Genomic DNA, 19,447 nt, shown 5'->3' on the forward strand with positions numbered 1-19,447 from the left:
TTCAATCATTTCCAGGAAACCTCTACAATTCCTCATGAATGACAATTCATATTATTCCTCTAATCGTCTAGTGTCTTCATAACGTACTGTTATCTTTAACCAATAATTCTTAAAGTAAAAGAAATTAAAAATGTGCTCATGTAGAACTTCATGTCAGCACCAGACTGAATAAAACAAAGAAAAAGCTCTAATGCTTGTTCAAAAGAACATTACTGGAATCAATAATAATAATAGTATGCTCCAAGTTACAGCAAACACATCCTTCTCTTGAAGATTTTTAGCTGCTAATTAGTAAATGCACCATAGATTCATGATCGGGACCAAACAATCATATCACCAGGGGACCACACCTGAAGTATTTGGTCACTGATCGATCATGAATCTAACTAGAATCACTAGAAACATAGTCGACGGTTTCACGAGAATCATCATCATCTTCCTCCTCCTCCTCCTCCTCGTCTTCATCTTCATTTTCGTCATCACCCTCCTCATTATAATCATGATCATCATCTTCTTCATCATCCTTCTCATGATCCTCATTATCAGACATGTCTGCAGGTAAGTCATGGATGGAATACATAGCATATTTAGTCTCTTTGGTACTTCAATCATATAAGAATTGAAAAATCGATAGATAACTTGCCTGGGGAGAAGGTGCAAGTTGCTGCTTCTTTGGTCCGGAAAATGACAACTTCGATTAAAATTGTAGTGTCTTTAATCAACATAAATGCACACAGATCACCCTCTTTCAAATTATTGTCTCGCATAAATTTAGACCAACTACCATGTAATTTGCTTCTGTTGGTAGTAACGTCATTACAAGTCAATTTAGCCTGCCAAGTTTTCACTCTCCCATCTGAAACCCGAAGGGTAACATAACCAGAGTTCTCAATAAGAGGTTTCACTAGCATGGTGAACTCTGATGGCAACCACTGAAAATTAAAAAGGAAAGCAGGAAAAGGACAATAAGACAATAAGTATCTTTGCTCAATGTTTTCTTCAACACTCCGAACAATATATATATATACAAGTTTGGAAGAGTTTAGGAGGGCTTACCACAAATTTATACTTGATGTAGGAGGGCTTCATGGAAACCAAGAAAGCAGAAGGGTTTTTGAATTTGAATGCTTCAGCTCTCACATGAGCTCTCCACCGTGGCTCAAGTTTTTGTCTTGTGAATCTTTGTGTGCTAGAGGTGCCTACTCTATCTTTCTCTGCATGAAAATCAACTTTCTCGGTTAAAGATTATAATCAGATGCATATTACATACTAGAAACAGAAATGGCAGTAAACAAATATAACTTGGTACAACAATAACTACTTAATACCCTACTTTTCATTTTTGATTTGGACCAATGTGCCTCTTTGTTTTTCATCTGTCCTTTAGCACTCGAACTTGTTTTGTATTTCTTTTGAGGTGGAGGACTTGACACTGGAGAGTCGTCTGAGATTTGAAGAGATACATCATCATCTTCTTCATTAGCTTCTTCTATCTCAGGCATTACAAACAGCTTTCCACAGGTATTTTTTCCAAAGATATCCACATGGAAGTCTGAGTTTCCAGCATAATGGAAGACTAGAAGTTCACCATACTTTAAGCCATTGTCTTGCACAAATTCATTCCACCCCTTTTGGAAATAGAACTTGTTATTAACCTCTTCCAAATCGACAGCCCAAGTTCGGGCTGCCGTTTGAAGACGGCACTGGTGAGGTATGTTTCCATGGAAATGCTGGAGAAATTCTCTTGGGATTTTCTGCAACCAAAGTGATTAAAGAGGCAAGTTAAGTTTAGGGATTCTCATAGCAGAACTCAATTTGACTCAAATATGAACAATACATAGGTGTCCATAGACTCCCTAATACATATATGAGCTCATTTGGACAGGATAAGTAAAATTAAGATTGCAACTGACCCCAAACTCCAAATAATAAAATTTACTAGGACTACATAACACAGCTGGGTAAGTAAAGTTGGAGACTTCTAATGGAAATTGCAAAACCCAGTATGCAGTAAACATGCAATCTTTTTGTGTTTTTCTTTAACCGATTCCTTTCAGTAACTGTAGATTCAAAGACTAAAACCATTTCACAGATTCTTTCTATTTATGCTGTGTTCATCCGGGAGTTAACTAGGCTAATTAATTAGGCTCCAAGACGAAGATCTATTGCTTGTGCTTGTTCATAGACTCCAAAACGCACACAATGAACTCATTAGTAGGATTGATAAAATAGGATCAAGCAAAGAAAAACAACATATATGAGTCAAGACTAAGGTAAAGTTGGAACCTTTTTGTTATTCAAGAATCAAAACTGATGACTCAAGGCTCATGTTTGGATCAGGGAAACGGCAAAACCCACTATGATGCAAAACTTTTATCTTTTTTCTTGTAATTTGTCTTCTTTCAAATACAACATGGTTTTTTAAAACAGTTTTTATGAGAACTCAAACACACAGTAAAGGCTATAAATCATGAAACAAAATTAAGCATGCAACACTCCTGATACTCAAAGCTCTCATTTGAGCCAGACAAACTACAAAACCCACATCGATATTAAAAAAAAACATCATATCTTCTATGTTCTGGGTTTCTTTACCAGAGTAATCACAGGGATTTTTCATTCTCAAAATGAAGAATAGAGTACATGGGCAGCTTGGACTTACCAACTTGTTAGTGAACTGATCAGCCGGAACAATTTTGAAAAAAGAGGGTAGTTTTCTTCTTGGTGCCATCAAGATCCTGTTGCTTTCTCCTTGCTCTTCTCAAATGGGGTACTAACTGGTGGTCTCTTATTGCACTTATGCTGTCTGAGCCCAGAGGAGACTGAGTGAGAAAAATGTTGTTAAATGCTACTCTACTATTGTAGTGGTTCATTTACTATTATTTTTCTTGTTTCTTCTTTACATTTATCAGGTTAGTACATAGCTTTAAATTTAAAAGATCAATGCAGATTGCATTGTGATAAGTTTGTGACCAAATATGGCAAGGTTAGTACACAGCACCTTGAAACGATCATAAAGCAATTTCACAATTCATTTCTCACAACCCTATTCAAATATTTTATCTTATTCTGAAAACTTTTGTCCTGTTATAATGACTGACATATATTGCAGTTGCAGGGATTCTCATCATGATCTTTGGCTTTGATTTAATCTTGTGCAGAAGAGGTAAGGCTGAGCCAACTTTTCAAAGAGTAGATATAAGCAGGGCAGGACTTACATGAAAGGAGCAAAGAAATAAAAGCATCCAGTATATGTGATGGTACATGCAGGGCATGGCTTATCTAGAGACAGTCCTCTTTAAATACAGCAAATGTGATGGTAAATGTACTGCTCAAGATGACATTGAATTCAAAACATTAGAGATATCATAGCTAGATTAATGCCTTTCAAAGGTGATTAAGACAACAAATAAAAAGCAGAATACAAACACATCAGTAGATTGATCCATCTAGCTTCTCGTTTAACTTTTTCATCTTGAATTAATGCCTCGGTGGTTAGTCTTCTCCCGGCAGCCAAAAGGAAAGATCACAGGAACAAGTGGCGCAGAGCACATATTCATAAACTAACAGAGTACTTACCAGCAAGGGACAAGGTGAAACTAGCAGCCTCTATGTAGCCCGGTAAAATACAACATCAAATAGAAATTCATTGTTGTCTTTCAACACAAAGACACAAGCATCACCCACTAATAAATTATTGCTTCTCACAAATCCAGGCCAACCAGTCCGTAATCTGCTTGATGATCTGTGATAATGCATATCTATATACCAAGGTTCCTCGTTTGAAACCGTTTGAAGCATGATTTGAGTAGGCTGCTTAACAAGATATGTCTTGCTAAACAAAGATGGCACATGCTGCAGAAGAAAAATATGTTAAAGATGTATGCTTGGTTAATTTTCACACCGACTTATAAAGAATGGACTTAGCAGAAGTAGTGATTGTTTACCAGATAACCTCCACGGGTACAAGAGGGATTGATTGCAACCACAAAATGAGGGTCTGCGGGTTTATAAGCTTTAGCTCTCTTAAAAGCTATTTCCTTTCGAATACCATGATTATCTTCATCCTCACCCTCCTCACTACCCTCATCACTTTCATCGTTTTCATCATCATCATCATCCATTTGAATCTTGGGGTTGATTTCTGGTTTGCCAGTTGAACTTTTTCTGTTTTTCTTGCAAGGAGGAGAACCTGGGAGTGGAGATTTATCCCCTGAATTCCTTGAACCCCTTGGACAGTCCTCCAAAATTTCACCAGACGAATCATCATCTTCAACAGTTATCGGATAGTCAATTTCTGTGGCAGTTGTGTCGAATATGCAAACATCGAATTTAGAATTCCCTTCATATCCGAAAACCAGAAAGTGGCCGTGGTCAAGGGAGCAAGAATTAGAGAACTCTGGCCAACCCTTTTCAAACCAAACCTTACAATCCCGTCTCGTGATATCCACTTCCCATTTTGAACCACCCCGAACTTTAAGACATACTGAATGTGATAGCTCTCCTCCATATTTCTTCACAAATTTGTATGGAAGTCTCTGGCCATCAGAAAATTGTATCAAGTACATGATCGTAATTAAAGTAAGCATTTCATTATGTTTCTGTAGGCAGGAAACAATTCATGTCATGACATTCTTTACAAACTAACATTATCTGTCATTTGACGAAAGAGGGAGCATCAAAACCAAGGTTCTAAAAAACGCTTGGCGCTAGTCGGGCGGAAGTCCGGGGACTAGCACCCAGGGACCTAGGTGGGGACTAGGAGGTTTTTGTTTTTTTTTTTAATTTTTATAACATATAATTATAGGTTTTTGTTTTAATTTTTTTTAAAATTTTTTTATAACATATAATTATATAACTAAAATATAAAAGGTATTATAATGTTCGAAAATATTATCAAAAGAGTCAAACCTGACCATAATTCATTAATTCATAACTCATAAGTTCATAACTAAATGCACTTGTCCAGTTGTCCATCAGAGTATCAGTCAATATCAATAGCTATCAATCCTATGATTCCTAATTTCCTATCATTACCAGATACAATTTCAAAATTGGAAAAACAGATACCAAATGCCAAATGCCCAAAAAGTCAAAAACAGATACAAGTTCAAAACAGAATAACAGATACACTGATAGACCTATATTTGGATTATTTGCTGCCACGATCCAAGTCATCCAACAGTTTCTGGCAAAAAGAAATCGAACCCAGAAAGCAAATATTCATACTCAATTGCAAATTACGAAATTTGAAATTACTCAAAGTCTCAAATCAGTACAGAAAGCAAATATTCATACTCAATCATCCAAAAAGGCAAAACAAGAGCAACCCAGAATCATACACTAGTAAATATCCAGCAAAGCAGCAACTTACCAAACAAGACTTGGACTGAAGAATCGAACCCAGAATGTGGAATCGATAGAAATCGAAGTAACATCTATGATTCTATACACATACTATTTCTACTGCTCCTAAAATTTCAAACTCAAAAGGGTCAATGAAAGGGTTGATTTTACTGCAGATGGAAATCGAAATAACATCTATGATTCCACACACATACTATTTGTACTGGGTCCTAAATTTCGACATCAAAATCAAACTCAGAAACTCTTGAGAACATCTTATGGACTTATAGCTAACCAAATAAATACACTAATGAATTTAAGATTTAAAGTATGAGGATCACTATTAACACTTCCCTAGGCTTAACCAAGAGAAAAGAAATCACCTTGCAACTTGTGAGCAAAACCCAACAAAAAATAAAAATAAAATACTTGCAGCAGCAATCTGCCTTAAAGAATGACACATTTGATATTTGAGCAGCAAAAAGTTTGAGTCTTCTATCTGCTTTACAATTTCCTCATCAGTCCAAACACAGACAATTACAAAAGTTTAAGTTTCAAGAAACGATAACAAAACATAGGAAACAAAGAATCAGATTATGTCCTTGTCATGAACCCTAGTTCTTCAAAATCTGCTCAGGACAAGAACAGAGAGAGAGAGAGAGAGTTGCTTACCAGTTTGGTGTCTCTAGAAGTGCCGTTTAGAATGATCTTGAAAAAATGGGGAGTTGTATTTGGAGCACAAAATGCTGGCTGGCCATCACATTCCCGGCGATGATCCATCGTCATCGTTGAAGTGCAAAAGCTCCTTCTTCTCTGGTCCAAGTTTTGTGCTTTAAAATGGGGTTGAAGGCTGTTTTCTCTTTTACTTTTCAGCCAATGAAGACCAGTTTACTGTTCCTTTGATTTGATTGCTCAGAGAGAAGAGAGTGGATAACTCACAAACCCAAGGCTTCCGATTTTCAAGCACGTAAATATTAAATCCCATTATGAGAAAAGACTACAATTACTACCCCTCCAGTCCAGTCCAATCCAATCAATTCAATGTAGACTAATTAATTGGCCTAACAGTATTTTTCTTCTCATTATTGGTAGGTACCCTAGGCCATGTTTGTTTCCCGGAAAGTGGGTATTGGGAAAGAAAAATGTTTCCTTTTCTGCGTTTGGGACAGCCAAGGAAGGGAAACATTTTCCCAAAGGAAAGGAAAAAGTGAGGGAAATTGGTTCCCTCCCCCCCCCCTCCGGAAACACTTTCCCAAAGGAAAGGAAATTGATTCCTTTCCTTTCTGGTTACCAAACATGGCCTAAGTTCGAATCTCGTCTACCTCGATCAATCATAAACAGCTGAGGGTTGAGAACTTGAGATCAGACAATTATTCTGTATTCGGAATTAATGGAGTTTCACATGTTGCAACTTGCAAGCAACTGTTTCAAAGTTGTACCAATTTTGTATTTGGCCTTTCCAGTTTGGTTACTAACCGTGAAATCAAAGTTACAAAACCGAATATTGAAAACCACTGCAAGTGGCCTAGTGGTTCTTGTCTAGTTGGGTGTGCTCCCCAACCTAGGTTCGAACCCCGAAGCTGTCAAAGTGGCCAGGCACTGTGCTGCAATGCACAGTTGGAGCATTTCACATGCACCGAAGGGGTTTATCTTGGGCCTAGGAAGCCTTTGGGTTCCCATTGACAAAGTCAAACAAAAAAAAAAAAAAAACCGAATATTGATATTAATAAAGTTTCCTCAAGAAAATGTAAAAGCCCATAATGTAATGTAATTTGCTGAGTCGTCCAACCACACCAGCACATTGGCACAAACCTGATGTTTGAGATTTCAATTTCATCCAGAATGAGTTTGGATTATATGTCATGTTATTATTTAACGATAGATTGAAGATCAAAGTGATAAGGGCACAAAATTGTTACAAATTTAGAACCCGTGTCATTTAAAAAAAGAACCCCTACACCGGGTAGTAAAATGTGATCGGCCATTTCGTTCATAACATATCAAACATTTTATTGCAATGCAAAGCAAAAGAGCACTGGAAATCCATTTTTTTGAAAACAATGTTTTATGCTTTATGGCATCTGGATTGTAACTATAATTGCCATACCACACACATATGAGACAGAGTAAACATGCAGGTTAATCATGTACTTCTCTCATTCAAAATGTCAATCTCAGCAGGCTATTTAAAAATAATCCCCTCTGTAATGCTTTTGGATAATGATAGTACTAAATGTAATTATTTTGTTTTATGGAAAATAAGAAAATTAATATACATCCAGATTGTAAACTTTCAGTTTCATTGCAAGGTCACTTTTCTCAACGCAGCTCATACATGCAACATAACGTTCCCACAAAAGAGCACTAATTCCTTTAGCAAATGCATACCAGCCACCAGAAAATTTGGTTGATATAAAGTTGAATACTATCATGACAAAGTACTCATCATGTGAGACTGAAGGAGCATAATTGAGATCATTAAGATTTATATTTACTGAAAAGAGTAAAGGCATTTCCTAGTACTAGCTTAATGCATTTTCAGATAAACTGTTCCAAGTTGGATTTCAAAACACCAGCACTAGACCTCCTACAGAGCAATAAGATCAGAACATCAATTTAGGGAAGACAAATCAAAACACGATAGAGATGCTTTTCGACTTGATTTCATCCTTGGGTCGGTTTCCCCTGAAACGAAAAAGAAAAGAACAAAAATGGCAGACTTGATGGAGCACATATTCACTACCCCAGCAGATTTACTTACCTGCAGGGGACCAGGTGAACTATGTAGCTTCTATGTGGCTCGGAAAAAGACAACATCAAATACAACCTTGATGTTGTCGGTTAACATGAAAATACAAGCATCACCCTCTTTCAAATCATTATCTTGCACAAATTCAAACCAACCAGTTTGGAATGTGGTTCTTGCTGCAGCATAACGTACGTTGACAGACCAAGTTCTTTTACTTGCAACCCGAAGGATGGCATGTCTAGGCTGCTTAACAAGATATCTATTGGCAAACTTGGCTGGCAAATACTGAAGAAGAAAAAGATATATCAAGAAAGACAGTAACAAAGTTTATAAGACCAATATAAATGTAAAAGATATTATTTTTGCAGAAGTTGTGATGGTCGAGAAGGGTTTTCTGTAAAGAAAGCTTACCAAATAATGTCCAGTGATATAGGAGGAATGTAATGAAATCCTGAAATCAGGGTTTGCAGATTTGAAACCATTAGCTCTCTGAAGAGCTATGTATTTTCCAGAACTTGCCATAACAGGACCAGGCATCTTCCTAGGAACCTCAGGTCCTCCTTCAGGGAATTTTTGAGTTCTGGAACTGGGTCTCATTGTCTTATGAATCTTGGATGCCAATGGAGATTTCTCCTTTCTTTTGAGATGAGGTGGAAAATGATCCAAGATTTCAATTGATTCATCATCACTATCCTCTTCATCTTCATCTTCATCATCCTCAGCATCACCATCATCAATGTCTGCAGGCCCTTGACAATGGTAATGGAAGTGATGGCATTTATACTAAGTCTGTTTGGCACTTGATCAAATAACATTCCTACACTAACAAACAAGTTACCTGGTGATAAGGTGCGATTTGCAGTATTTATCCTAACTTCAAATACAAGTCTGTTGCTGTCAATCAACACAAACTCACACACATCTCCATCTTTTAAATTCTTGTCTCTCACAAAGTCAGTCCAACCAGACTGAAATTTGGCTCTTCCTTTTGTTTCTTCATATGTCAATTTAACAGGCCAAGTTTTCCTTCCACCCGAAACTTGAAGTATAGCATTACTAGGCTGCTTAAGAAGATGTGTCTGGACAAACGTTTTAGGCAGCCACTGAAAGTGAAAAGGAAATTAAAGAAGAAAAACACGGTCACTACATTTTCGAAGAGAAAACATATATTTACGAGAAAGTATCTTTGCTCAAGTCTAGTTCACACGCATGAAATATATATAAATTTGTTCCCACAGAAAACTTACCAAAAAATTTTGAATGATATAAGAGCTATGCATGGGAACTTTGAAAGAACGCTTGTAAGATTTAGCTCTCCCAAAAACTCTTGGTGTCTGTTTTCGGCATCTTTGAGTGCTTGATGTGCCTCCCCCATCTCTTTTCGCTGGAAAATCGTGTTTCCCTGCTAAAGATTATAACAGGATGTATAAGTTACAAGCTAGATTCAAATGGAAGAAACACATAGTCAGGTTAAACATAGAAAGTGGTACATACTTTTCATTTCTGATTTTGACCAATGTGTCTCTTTCTTCACACGCTCCTCAAAATTGACATTGATTTCTGCTTTAGGACTCAAAACTGTTCTGTTTTTCTTGTGAGACAGAGCAGTTCGTCGAACATCCTCTGAGATCTCAAGAGATATATCATCATCTTGATCACCTTCTTCACTTTCGAGCATTCTTGTGGTATAGTCAATCTCCATGTTGTTGCTTCCATCAAATATGGAAACCTGAAACCTAGAATCCCCTTCATACCCGAAAAGTAGCGAGTAGCCTTTCTCAAGAGAGTGAAACTTAGAGAACTCTGGCCAGCCTTTCCTAAACCAAACCTCTTTATTGTAGCTTGTGAGTCCTATTTCCCATTCTGGACCACATGGGAGCTTAAAGTATACTAGATTTGATAGATCTTCTCCATATTTATCCAAAAAGCTCTTTGGAATCCCCTGCACACCAAAAATAATTCTGATCTTTCTGTGGGCTAAAAATGAAGCATCTCAATAATAGCATATGAACTGCAACAAACAACTAGAGTCTTCATCTTAAAGCTAACCACACCCCCAACACACCCCCCCCCCCCCCCCCAAAAAAAAATAAATAAATAAAAAAACTATCCAATTCAAAATTGAAGATTTAACATGTGATGATCTTAATTATGAATCCCCTAATAACTTGAAAGCAACCAAACTTGCACAAAATTACAAATAATAAACCAAAATCTCGTAGCTGGGGATATGTTCACCAGTCAAAGTTAACGGAACAAAGCTGTTGAGAATCCTCGCATGTTTCTCATGTCCAAAACACAAACTAAAATCCAAAGAAACCATAAAGACTAAGATCTTGTTCTTCAACAAGTACAGCGAGAGAGAGAGAGAGAGAGGAGATGCTTACGAGCTTTCTGTCTCTGGAAGTGTCGTCTGAAATAACCTTGAGAAAACGCCGGGGAGTGGTGGAAGACAATCTTGGCCAGTGATCATCACATTTCCGGCGAAGATACGAAGAAGCCATCGTCTAAGTTCAGAAGCAGCTTTAGTGAGTAAATGTGGGCAACTAGAAACTAGCTGGCCAGTTACTTTTTCACTTGTTCCAAGTGCTCAGTTACTCACCTCATCAATTCTCAACTAGAAAGTAAATGTTTTGATTTGACTAGCTGGAGAGAAAAAGCCGGCCAGCTTAGTACTAATTATCACACCACCACCCTCTCAATTAACTCGTTGTCTGTATTGACCCATTTTCTTTTTTGTAGTACACACAATGATCATTATGCTTGTTTATTTTTCAGTTGCATTTAGTTCAGTTGATGAAACTTTATGAACTAAGAGTTACATTATGAACCAGAAGCCTGTACTCCCTAACCATATAATCTTCCACATCTTGTACTTTCCTAAAATAAGAACCAATACATTAAAATCTAACATCGATCCCTTTCGCCTCCTTAACTTTGTGAACTTTTCATATGCTTATGGACTTATCAAGTTCAAGAGAAGGGAGCTAGAGACACCATTTTGGAATTCATGGAGCAACCAGATTCGACTTTAAATTATCGGTTTTTCTGTTTTTCAACCGGCCTCATCAGTGTGACTCCCATGCATGTTCTCCACATTACCTAAAATAGCCAAGTTGCAGGTTCTGGTAGATCAGTATGTAGACGCACGCCATGATAATGCATGCAGACAAGAATACTTCTCATATACATTGGTAGAATTAATTTTACAGTTTGATTCATCAATTGGTAATGAACTGCCTCCTAATTTGACTCTTATCAAAAAGAACTATCTTGTTTAAGTTCCATACACACCATGCATTATGCATATGGTTAGCTGTCACTAGAATACAGTGTCATTCTGTATGATCTTAATGAAGATTACAAAAAAAGCAATAACAGAGATGTTAGATTGATGCATTTTCAAATGAAATGTCCAGAAGGACATAAATGACACCAGCATTACATGCCTTTCTGAAGACATTTTTTTTTTTGGGCTCCAGGAAATTTCATTCAAACAAAAGAGAAATAGTACTAGCTAGACTCCAATGCCTAGGATAAGAACAGATGGGCTTCATAGCTGAAATGGACAAGCCAGAATTTCAAATCAATAACTTAACAAAAAACAGTAAGAAAATGGGATTAGTTATAGGACATTTCATTAAATGCAGTAGCAAGCTCAAGATCTTGATCAAAACAACATAAGAGATCTCGTACATTGATTCATGGCAGGGTCTTTAAGATTAAACTTGAATAGATTCTTGGCAGTGGGTTGCCTCTTTTAAAAACAAAATAAAGATACGATCGACAACACGTGTAAATTCTGCAGACGGCAATGCTGCTGAAATTACTTGCCTGCAAGATATACGGTGGAATTTTCCGCTTCTATGTGTTGTGGTACACATGAACATCAAATATAAACTCAGTATCATCAATCAATTCAAAGGCACACACATCATCCTCTTTCAAATTCTGGCAGTGCACAAACTCAATCCAACCATCTTGGAAGCCAGCTAGTTCATTTGCAAAATATAACTTGACAGACCAATGTTCCCCATTTGAACCTTGTAGCTTGACATGACTAGGCCACTTATCAAGATGCTTCTCGGCAAAATCAAATGGCAACTCCTGAAAACGGAAAAGGGAGAACATAAAAGACAGTAAGAGCCTAAGAGGATTTAGAAAAAGAAAACAACATATGAGTGGTGTTCACTTGGTGACCAAGTGACCAAGAATTTTGTTAGTCACCATCTTTGGATTTAATATGACTATGTTAAATGCAAGAATTTAGAGTTTTAATTTCAACTCTTATTCAAGAATGGATGATCACAAATTCATGATCACCGGTGAACAAGTGAACACCTCTGAAGGGATATCTATGATATTAATATGTAAAAGTAAGTGAGTTTGCTCAAGTCTTTCCACATTGACAGCTGTGGAAACATCCAAGCAAAATATGGATTGCTGAGCAGAGTTGTCAAGACTAGTGAAAAATACCAGAAAAGGTGCATGAACATCCCTGTGATTAGGGGTGGGTTCGGTTTGATTCGGTTCGGTTTTAGGCCAAAACCGATAACCGAACCGAACTAGAACTTCGGTTCGGTTCAGTTTTACATTTTTCAAACCTCAACACCAAAAACCGAACCGGACCGGTCGGTTCGGTTCAGTTCGGTTTTTTTACTTAAATAAAAATTATTTAAAAATCATTTAATACAATTTTTTTTTTTTGAAGGCCTGTTTGATGATTCCTTTTCTATTTTAACTAGCCTTTTAGGCTCCTTGCTCACCAATATACTTACAAAAATTACACTGAAAACTATGAAATTAGAAATCAAGGCCAATAGGCCATTGAAGCCTTCTTAATATGGCCATTGGAGCCTTCTCAATATGAAAAAAATCAAGGCCATTGGAGCCATTTTGATATGGAAAGAAAAAGCTAAAAACATTGTCTAGAACTATATCCTCTAAATAGCTGGAAAATTTTGATAATTGGTTCTTGTTATCTGCAAAGTGAGACGAAAATGCTTCAGCCCAAATACATTAGACAAAAAAGAAGTTGATACTGACATGCTTTAAGGGCTATAAGAGCTTCGTACAAAATTGCTTCTTGAAAACCCAGAACACAAATAATTAGAGGGAAACATTACCTCAAAAACTTCCTTTGCAAAGTCTGAGCACCCAATTCCAAACCATCCACCACACCATTCTTCCCCAATCTCACCTGCAAACAGTAATTAATAATCAGAGTTGTCACGACTAGTGAAAAATACCAGAAAAGGTGCATGGACATCCCTGTGAATCTGTGATGCATTGCTTGCACGAAATAAGGTTGTACAGAGCAGAAAACCTCATCTCTCTGAAGAGCTGTATTTTTCCCCTGGCCATCATTGGGTTCATGCTCCTTGGAACATCAGAATGAGGTTTTACGTACTTGAAGGCCTTAGCTCTCTGAAGAACTATATCATTTCCCGTGTCCCTTATTGAATGTAAATTCCTTGGAACACCAGGTCTTCGTTTTAAGAATTGTCCAGTACTTGTCGAAGCACCAACATCTTTGATGCTACTTTTGGTACTTGAACTTAATCTCTTTCTCTTGTGAAGCTGTTGTGCTGATGAATATTCAATATCTTCATCTTCATCTTCCTCTTCATCATTGTGGGCGTTGTCATCATCATAATCATCACCTTCAAGTTGACGTAGTAATTAATTACTGAGTTGGAAATAAGTAGCCCCCTTAACTGGGTGAACTTTTCATAGGAATTGAGTAGCTTCAAATGGACGTAGTAAATAATTAATTACTGAGTTGGAAATAAGTTGCCCTCTTGACTTGGTGAACTTTTCATATTCTTATGGACTTGATGAAAAATTTCAAGAGAAGGACATCAAGAGAACTAGACACACCAATTTCTCGATTCATGGTTTTAAAACTTTAAATTAATCAGTTTTTCTGTTCTTCAACCTCATCAGTGCTAGTCCTATGCATCTCTACACTACCTGTTAAAGATAGCTAAGTTGCAGCTTCTGGTGATTAATCAATAGGAAGACACATGCAAGTCATGATAATGCGTGTAGACAATCGAGAATACTTCATATACGTTGGTATGTTGAAGTAAATTGGAATTGCAGAGAGAATTGTAGTAGTATTATTGATAATAGGAGCCCTATATATAGGGATTTACAGAGTACACAAAAGGTAATAGAATCCGAACATAACTAGGTAATCTAGAACCTTCTCCTATTACAACTCTAGGAGTAAACCCTAGTTTGAAGAGGCACACATGATGTCGACTTCCTTCAACACTCCCCATTGTGCCGCTCAAACTTGGTGATGACGCTTTGATCGTTGCCTCACTAAAAACCTTGCCAGGTAACAAAAATCCTGTGGGACAAAAATAACCCTGGTCGAAGAACAAAAAGAGCACAACACGTCCTTCACTCTTCAAGATCGAACATGTAGACATCATACCTCCCCCTGATGTCAATATCTCCCCCTGATTGATACAATCATGGAAGTTCGGATAACTTTCTCAATCCGATGCTCTTCACATGTTTCTCGAAGGTGGATTTTGGTAACGACTTAGTAAATAAGTCCGCTACATTATCCTCAGATAGGATTTGATTCACTTCAATATTTAGAAGTGCTTGTTGTTGCTGATTGTAAAAGAACTTAGGCGATATATGCTTGGTGTTGTCGCCCTTGATGAAATCTAATTTCATTTGCTCAATACAAGCTGCATTATCTTCATAAATGCATGTAGGTTCATCTGTGGTAGACTTCAAACAACAAGTTTCTCGAATATGTCTAATTACAGACCTTAGCCACATGCATTTTCGCACGGCTTCATGTAGAGCGATAATCTCTGCATGATTTGAGGAAGTAGCAACAAGCGAACAAGGGTATGTTTTGTAGACCTCCAAGATATCGCAGTGCTTCCCATGGTAAAGACATAACCCGTTTGGGAGCGACCTTTGTGAGGGTCAGAGAGATACCCTGCATCAGCAAAACCCATCAAGACATCATTGTCATTTTGATGGAGGGGAGGAGGAGAACGTCGGCCACCAAGGATGGCGGCGCCGGCGTCTACATCATGGAAGGTGGCATTTTGCCTTGTGGGGTTCGATCCTATACTTTCGTCATTTGTTTTCTCTCTGTAGGGATAAAACAAGCCCATATCAATCGTACCTCTCAAGTATCGAAAGATTGTCTTTATACCAAACCAATGGCGGCGTGTTGGCGCATAACTATGTCGAGCTAACAAGTTCACTGCGAATGAAATATCCGGTCTTGTGCATTGAGCTAAGTACAATAATGCGCCTATTGCACTTAGATAGGGCACTTCAGCCTCTAATAAGTCTTCGTCCTCATCCCTTGGACGAAACAGATCTTTTCCGGGCTTAAGACTACGGCCGATCATGGGAGTACTCACAGGATTTGCTTTATCTTCATTAAAGCGCCTCAGTAATTTTTGAGTATATGCTGACTGATGGATCATAATCCCATCACTACGGTGCTCGAGTTCTAGTCCGAGACAAAACCGTGTTTTCCCAAGATCTTTCATCTCAAATTCGGATTTCAAGTACTTAGCAGTTTCCTTTAACTCATCTAGAGTTCCAATTAGGTTCATGTCATCAACATAAACTGCTACAATTGCAAATCCGGAACTTGTCCTTTTAATAAACACGCATGGGCATATTTCATTGTTTGACATATCTCTTCCCAATCAAGTAGTCACTTAGACGGTTATACCACATTCGTCCGGATTGTTTCAATCCATATAGTGAGCATCTTAATCTTATAGAAAACGCGCTCCGTGGTTTAGAGCCACTTGATTTGGGTAATTGAAGTCCATCTGGAACCTTCATATATATCTCTGAATCTAGATCCCCATAGAGATATGTTGTAACTACATTCATAAGCTGCATGTCGAGTTTTTCGGAAACTACCAAACTGACAAGGTAGCGGAATGTTATAATGTCCATTACGGGAGAATATGTCTTCTCGTAGTCGATTCCAGGGCGTTGTGAGAAACCTTGCGCCACAAGGTGAGCTTTGTATCTAACAACCTCATTTTTCTCATTACGCTTTCTAACAAAGACCCATTTATGGCCAATAGGCTTTATACTTGGGGGTGTCAGCGTTATAGACCCAAATACCTGTCTCTTTGTTAGTGAATCCAATTCAACCTGGATCGCATCTTCCCATTTAGGCCAATCTGCTCTTCGTTGACATTCTTCAACGGAGCGAGGTTCGATACCATCGTGTTCTATAATTCCTTGAGCAATAGAATATGCAAACACATCATCAAGGATAATAGAATCTCTATTCAACGTCTCATGTACACTAGTGTAATTCATGGAGATCTCTCTATTCTCTGGAATTGGTTCTAACATTGGAGCGTCCCCCAATGATGTCTCTTGGGCATAACCATAATCTGGAATATCTTCATGAGACGGGTTATTTATGTCGATGATTAATGGATCTTTTTGTGCCAAACTCGCTTTTTTTCTTGGGCGAGAATCCATCGAACCTTTGGGCCTCTCACGTTTCCTTTCTGGGAGCCCGGCCTGAGCCACATTGCCATCACCATTAGTAGTGGCGGCGCCGTGCCCAAAACCCTTAGGGGCGGCGCCATGTCCATGATTTTTAGGGACATCAATCCTTGCAGGCACGTTTGCATGCAGTAGGTATGTGTGATCTTGTCACCTTAGCGATATCAGAAAACGCATCAGGCATCGAGTCTGCTACGTTCTGAAGATCGAGAATTCTCCGCACTTCAATTTCGGACTGTGCGGTTCGGGGATCAAGATGAGACAAAGTGGGGACAGACCACGACAATTCCTGCCGTTCCTGGTGAACATTATTGTTCTTATCTCCCCCTAACGACGGGAAGACTGTCTCATCAAAGTGACAATCCGCAAATCTAGCTGTAAATAGATCGCTTATCAAGGGTTTTAAGTAGCGAATAATGGTTGGAGAGTCATATCCAACATAAATGCCTAATCGTCTTTGAGGACCCATTTTAGTGCGCTGTGGTGGCGCAATTGGCACATAAACTGCACACCCAAATATGCGTAAGTGTGAGACGTCATGCTCATATCCAGTAACCATCTGGGACGCAGAAAAAGGTTGAGTGGCAGTAGGCCTCAAACGAATGAGCACAGCTGCATGCAATATTGCATAGCCCCAAGCAGAAACAGAGAGATTGGTGCGCATAACCAATGCCCTAGCAACCATTTGAAGTCTCTTAATGGCAGCTTCTGCGAGACCATTTTGGGTGTGAACGTGAGGAACAGGGTGTTCAATCTCAATCCCAATAGACATGCAATAGTCATCAAAAGTTTTTTATGTAAACTCTCCAGCATTGTCAAGACGAATTGACTTAATAGGATGATCAGGGTGGTGAGCCCTTAACTTAATGACTTGTGCTAGGAGTTTAGCAAATGCAGCATTTCTTGTGGACAAGAGCATGACATGTGACCAATGTGTTGATGCATCAACCAACACCATAAAATATCTAAATGGTCCGCAAGTTGGTTGGATAGGTCCACAAATATCACCTTGGATTCTTTGCAAGAATGGTATATATTTTTTAGTGTCCTTTGCATAGGATGGTCGCGATCCTAACTTTGCTAAAGAGCAGGCTTTGCAAAACGAAAGATGGGTTTTAGAAGCAACCAAGGAAGAATTCGGTTGAGCCACAAAATCACATTTGATTTTAGAAGTAGAAGAAGGAGTCAAGGAGGGGTGCATGGTGTCAAAATCATGCTGTTGCCGTAGGGGGTAGACGGCGCCTTATGGTGCATTTATGGGTGGTCATGTACACTCATGGCGCCTTATGGTGCAAGTGTTGCTCCTTGGACCAATCTTTGGTTCGTACTTCTCTTCGTTTTGAAGAATGGATGTCCGTGTGAAGTCTTTAATATACAGATAATCATATCACGACCTGGATGTCCGAAGCGGTCGTGCCAAAGCCTATATGTGTCAGAATCCCATAAGTCATCTCTCATGACATGGTTGGATTCAATGACTCGAATAGTGGTTGCATACAACCCACTAGAGCGACACATAAGTTTCTCTAATACTCGTTTATGTCCGTAGTCATTAGAGGTGATGCAAATGAACTCTTGTCAATTCTCACAATGTGTTTCCACATGAAAACCATTGGCTCTTATATCTTTAAAACTCAATAGGGTTCTTCCAGCCCTATGAGCATATAGAGCTTCGGTGACATTAATACTTGTGCCATTTGCCAACATAAATTGAGCTGGTCCTCGACCATGAGTCAATTGTGATGGTCCAGCCATCGTAGTCATTGAAGATCGACTAGGCGTCATCCATAGAAATAGTTGCCTATGTCGCAATATAGTATGTGTGGTACCACTATCAACAAGGCATTCCAACTCTCCGGGAAACATACTAAAAAGTAAAAAATAATAAAGTTCGGAATTAAAACATGTCCATGATATTGAATAATAATACGATACTTTATTAATAAAAATAGCCAATGATTACATCAAAGCTTCCAAAGTCTAATCCAAAATAAAAAAATCAAACTTAGACAAATTGTAGTCACTCTATCCGTTTGGTAACTCCAATCAAATATGACCAGGGAAGTAGAGAGAGATGTCGGTGGAGCGAGGCTCTCTTAAGTACCACTAATCTCAATTACTTTCCTAGACATCATACTTTATTGGATGCGCCACATGAGAAAGAGTTAATACAATTGTCATTTATTGACTAAGGCATATTGCCATTACATAATTCTTGAAAAATAAAAGGACTATTCTAATCAAAGTCTGCGGCATCCTTGTGCACTTCATCTCCAGCTTTGAAGTCCTCTATGGTGAGATTGACATCTCCACCATCTTCTTCTTCTGCCAGGTAAACTTCTTGCTCCCTCAGGTCTCTATACTCCTTATAGCGTGCAGCTAGTTGGGCGCTTGTCTTGCATTGCTTGAACCAATGCTCACTTGATCCACATCGATGACACACGTCATTGTGGTTGCCTCCCTTCAATTGAGGTGCACGTTGTGCATGTTGTGGACGCTCTCTAGGAGGGTTGGCGCCACCACCACGGCCCATGGCGCCCCCACCACGGCCGGTGCTGCCATGTCCACCTCTCCCACGTGTGGCATTGCCACCACTTGTATCCGCACCAAACTTGCGGTTTCCTTCCTTGTTAGGGCGGTTATATGGACCCATACATCCCTCATGTCCCTTATTCTTAGGGTTCCGCTCCTTGCGTCCTCCTTTAGGTGCATTATAATTCGCCTCATGAACGCTTTTAGTTCCAATGGGCCTTGAATTATAATTCTTCACGAGTATGTTATCATGTTTCTCAGCTACAGACATAACATTGATAAGCTGATGAA

General features: G+C 38.6%; 3 protein-coding genes across 5 annotated transcripts; all 3 read right to left on the minus strand.

Annotated features, from left to right (window-relative positions):
• Positions 1-77: 77 nt before the first annotated feature.
• Positions 78-6,307, minus strand: LOC133719703 (B3 domain-containing transcription factor VRN1-like). 3 transcript variants are annotated; one of them, XM_062145888.1, is made up of 8 exons: positions 6,019-6,304; positions 3,948-4,538; positions 3,219-3,855; positions 2,663-2,806; positions 1,334-1,754; positions 1,057-1,214; positions 644-932; positions 78-552 (listed from the first exon to the last, which is right to left on the minus strand). In XM_062145888.1, the coding sequence occupies exons 4-8, from the start codon at positions 2,729-2,731 to the stop codon at positions 383-385; spliced, it is 1,107 nt and encodes a 368-aa protein (XP_062001872.1). In that variant the 5' UTR covers positions 2,732-2,806; positions 3,219-3,855; positions 3,948-4,538; positions 6,019-6,304; the 3' UTR covers positions 78-382. The 3 variants fall into 3 exon arrangements, with proteins under 3 accessions (XP_062001872.1, XP_062001866.1, XP_062001860.1); XM_062145882.1 differs by having other exon boundaries at positions 2,663-2,822; XM_062145876.1 differs by having other exon boundaries at positions 2,663-3,855; positions 6,019-6,307.
• LOC133707397 (B3 domain-containing transcription factor VRN1-like) lies at positions 3,610-4,568 on the minus strand. Its single transcript, XM_062132990.1, has 2 exons — positions 3,948-4,568; positions 3,610-3,855 (listed from the first exon to the last, which is right to left on the minus strand). The coding sequence occupies exons 1-2, from the start codon at positions 4,566-4,568 to the stop codon at positions 3,610-3,612; spliced, it is 867 nt and encodes a 288-aa protein (XP_061988974.1).
• Positions 6,308-7,661: 1,354 nt separating the features above from the next.
• On the minus strand, positions 7,662-10,617 carry LOC133727494 (B3 domain-containing transcription factor VRN1-like). The gene is made up of 6 exons (XM_062155083.1): positions 10,483-10,617; positions 9,590-10,037; positions 9,343-9,500; positions 8,934-9,198; positions 8,507-8,835; positions 7,662-8,380 (listed from the first exon to the last, which is right to left on the minus strand). Exons 1-6 carry the CDS (start codon positions 10,597-10,599, stop codon positions 8,138-8,140), a joined length of 1,560 nt encoding a protein of 519 aa, XP_062011067.1. The 5' UTR covers positions 10,600-10,617; the 3' UTR covers positions 7,662-8,137.
• Between the last annotated feature and the right edge of the window lie 8,830 nt (positions 10,618-19,447).

The sequence above is a fragment of the Rosa rugosa genome, chromosome 1 (assembly GCF_958449725.1).
Source record: "Rosa rugosa chromosome 1, drRosRugo1.1, whole genome shotgun sequence".
NCBI lineage: Eukaryota > Viridiplantae > Streptophyta > Magnoliopsida > Rosales > Rosaceae > Rosa > Rosa rugosa.